The sequence below is a fragment of the Sinocyclocheilus anshuiensis genome, unplaced genomic scaffold (assembly GCF_001515605.1).
Source record: "Sinocyclocheilus anshuiensis isolate Anshui unplaced genomic scaffold, SAMN03320099.WGS_v1.1 scaffold2286, whole genome shotgun sequence".
Taxonomy (NCBI): Eukaryota; Metazoa; Chordata; class Actinopteri; order Cypriniformes; family Cyprinidae; genus Sinocyclocheilus; species Sinocyclocheilus anshuiensis.
Genome location: NW_015557204.1, coordinates 7,501 through 8,876, shown reverse-complemented (window position 1 = coordinate 8,876; position 1,376 = coordinate 7,501). Strand labels below are relative to the sequence as shown.

The 1,376-nt window shown below is 39.2% G+C and overlaps 1 protein-coding gene across 1 annotated transcript in view; it reads right to left on the bottom strand.

The window, feature by feature from the left end:
- The window catches only part of LOC107678949 (uncharacterized), a 22,240-nt gene that overhangs the window by 13,370 nt on the left and 7,494 nt on the right, over positions 1 to 1,376 (bottom strand). The window contains exons 21-23 of the mRNA XM_016474347.1: positions 760 to 890; positions 291 to 418; positions 79 to 199 (exon numbers count right to left, since the gene is read on the bottom strand). Of these exons, the coding sequence (XP_016329833.1) occupies positions 79 to 199; positions 291 to 418; positions 760 to 890 (380 nt within the window). The remainder of the gene's footprint in view (positions 1 to 78; positions 200 to 290; positions 419 to 759; positions 891 to 1,376) is intronic.

The following is a 1,376-nucleotide window of genomic DNA, read 5'->3' as shown; positions in this document are numbered from 1 at the left end:
GATTGATTGATTGATTGATTGATTGATTGATTGATTGATTGATTGATTGACTGACTGATTGACTGATTGATTGATTACCTCAGGGCTCTCGGTTCCATTACAGAACACGTTGATCCGCTGGATGAGTACCAAACTGTCGTCTGCTCCTAGAGGCTCTAACGCAAATGAAGGAATTCCACACAGGAACTGGCCTGGCAGCCTGTAACATAAACACACGTGAAGCTGTAGGCTAGATTCAGATTTTACAGTTGCTCTGCTTTAGTTGTGATTTGACCAGACCAGCTGCACACCTGATGGGGTTGAAGGACGGGTTCTGATTGTACAGCTGTGTTACGTAGTAGTTGGCTATGCTGGACTGGATGGTCACGGTGCCATTGAGCAGCTGAAGGTTCTCCGGGTTTTCCAAGAACACACCAATCTACAGAACAACACAAGAGCGCCGTTACTGGAAACACTTCACAGAGATGCTCAAGTCAAGTCATATTTATTTCTATCGTGCTTTATATAATACATGTTGTGTTGAAGCAGATTCAAAGAAATAAACAGGAAAACAACAGAATCAGTGATGCAAAATCATCAAATTTGAGGCAAATTCAATTTCAGCGGTAAAGAAGAAGACAATAGCGCAATTATACAGTTCTCATCAGAGAGTGTCATGCCGTCACGTTAAGTTTCATGTAAACCCAACTAATCAAGCCAAAGGTGAAAGTGGCAAGGAACCTAAACTCCATCAGGGGACAGACGTAGTGCATTTGTTACCTGGTCAGACGACACGAAAGAGTTGAGGTCAGACAGATTGACGTATCTGATGAAGACGCCAATGTAGCTCACAAGCCAGTTTGTGGAGTTCAGCTGAGGATCGGAGGCATTATAGCAACGCGGTGAGCCACCTGTACACACACACACACACACACACACACGCGATGTAAACATACACACATACTACAGCTGAACAAGTCTGGATAGATTGAGAATCACTTTTTTTTAATAGAGATCACAATTCTCCCACGATTCTGTTTTCTTTTTTGTTTTCATTATATTCATTTGAACAAATTAACGTAAAAAAAAAAAATGTTTGAATGAATGATTCAATGATTCATTTGTAAATACTTACCTTGGTTCATTACTAGAAGAATCAGTGTTTTTGAACAAACCTCTTGAATGAATGATTCAATGACACATTTTTAACAGTCACTTGTCGCCACCCACTGGCATAACAATGTAATCAATGCAATCTTTATAAAAAGCACCAAATTACTCTTCAGAAGGTGATTTATCATATATAGACATCAGTATTTCTATTCAAACTATAAACTTTTATCCCAGTACTTCTGTGATTATTTGAATGTTTCTAACACAGAAATAATAATACTGCG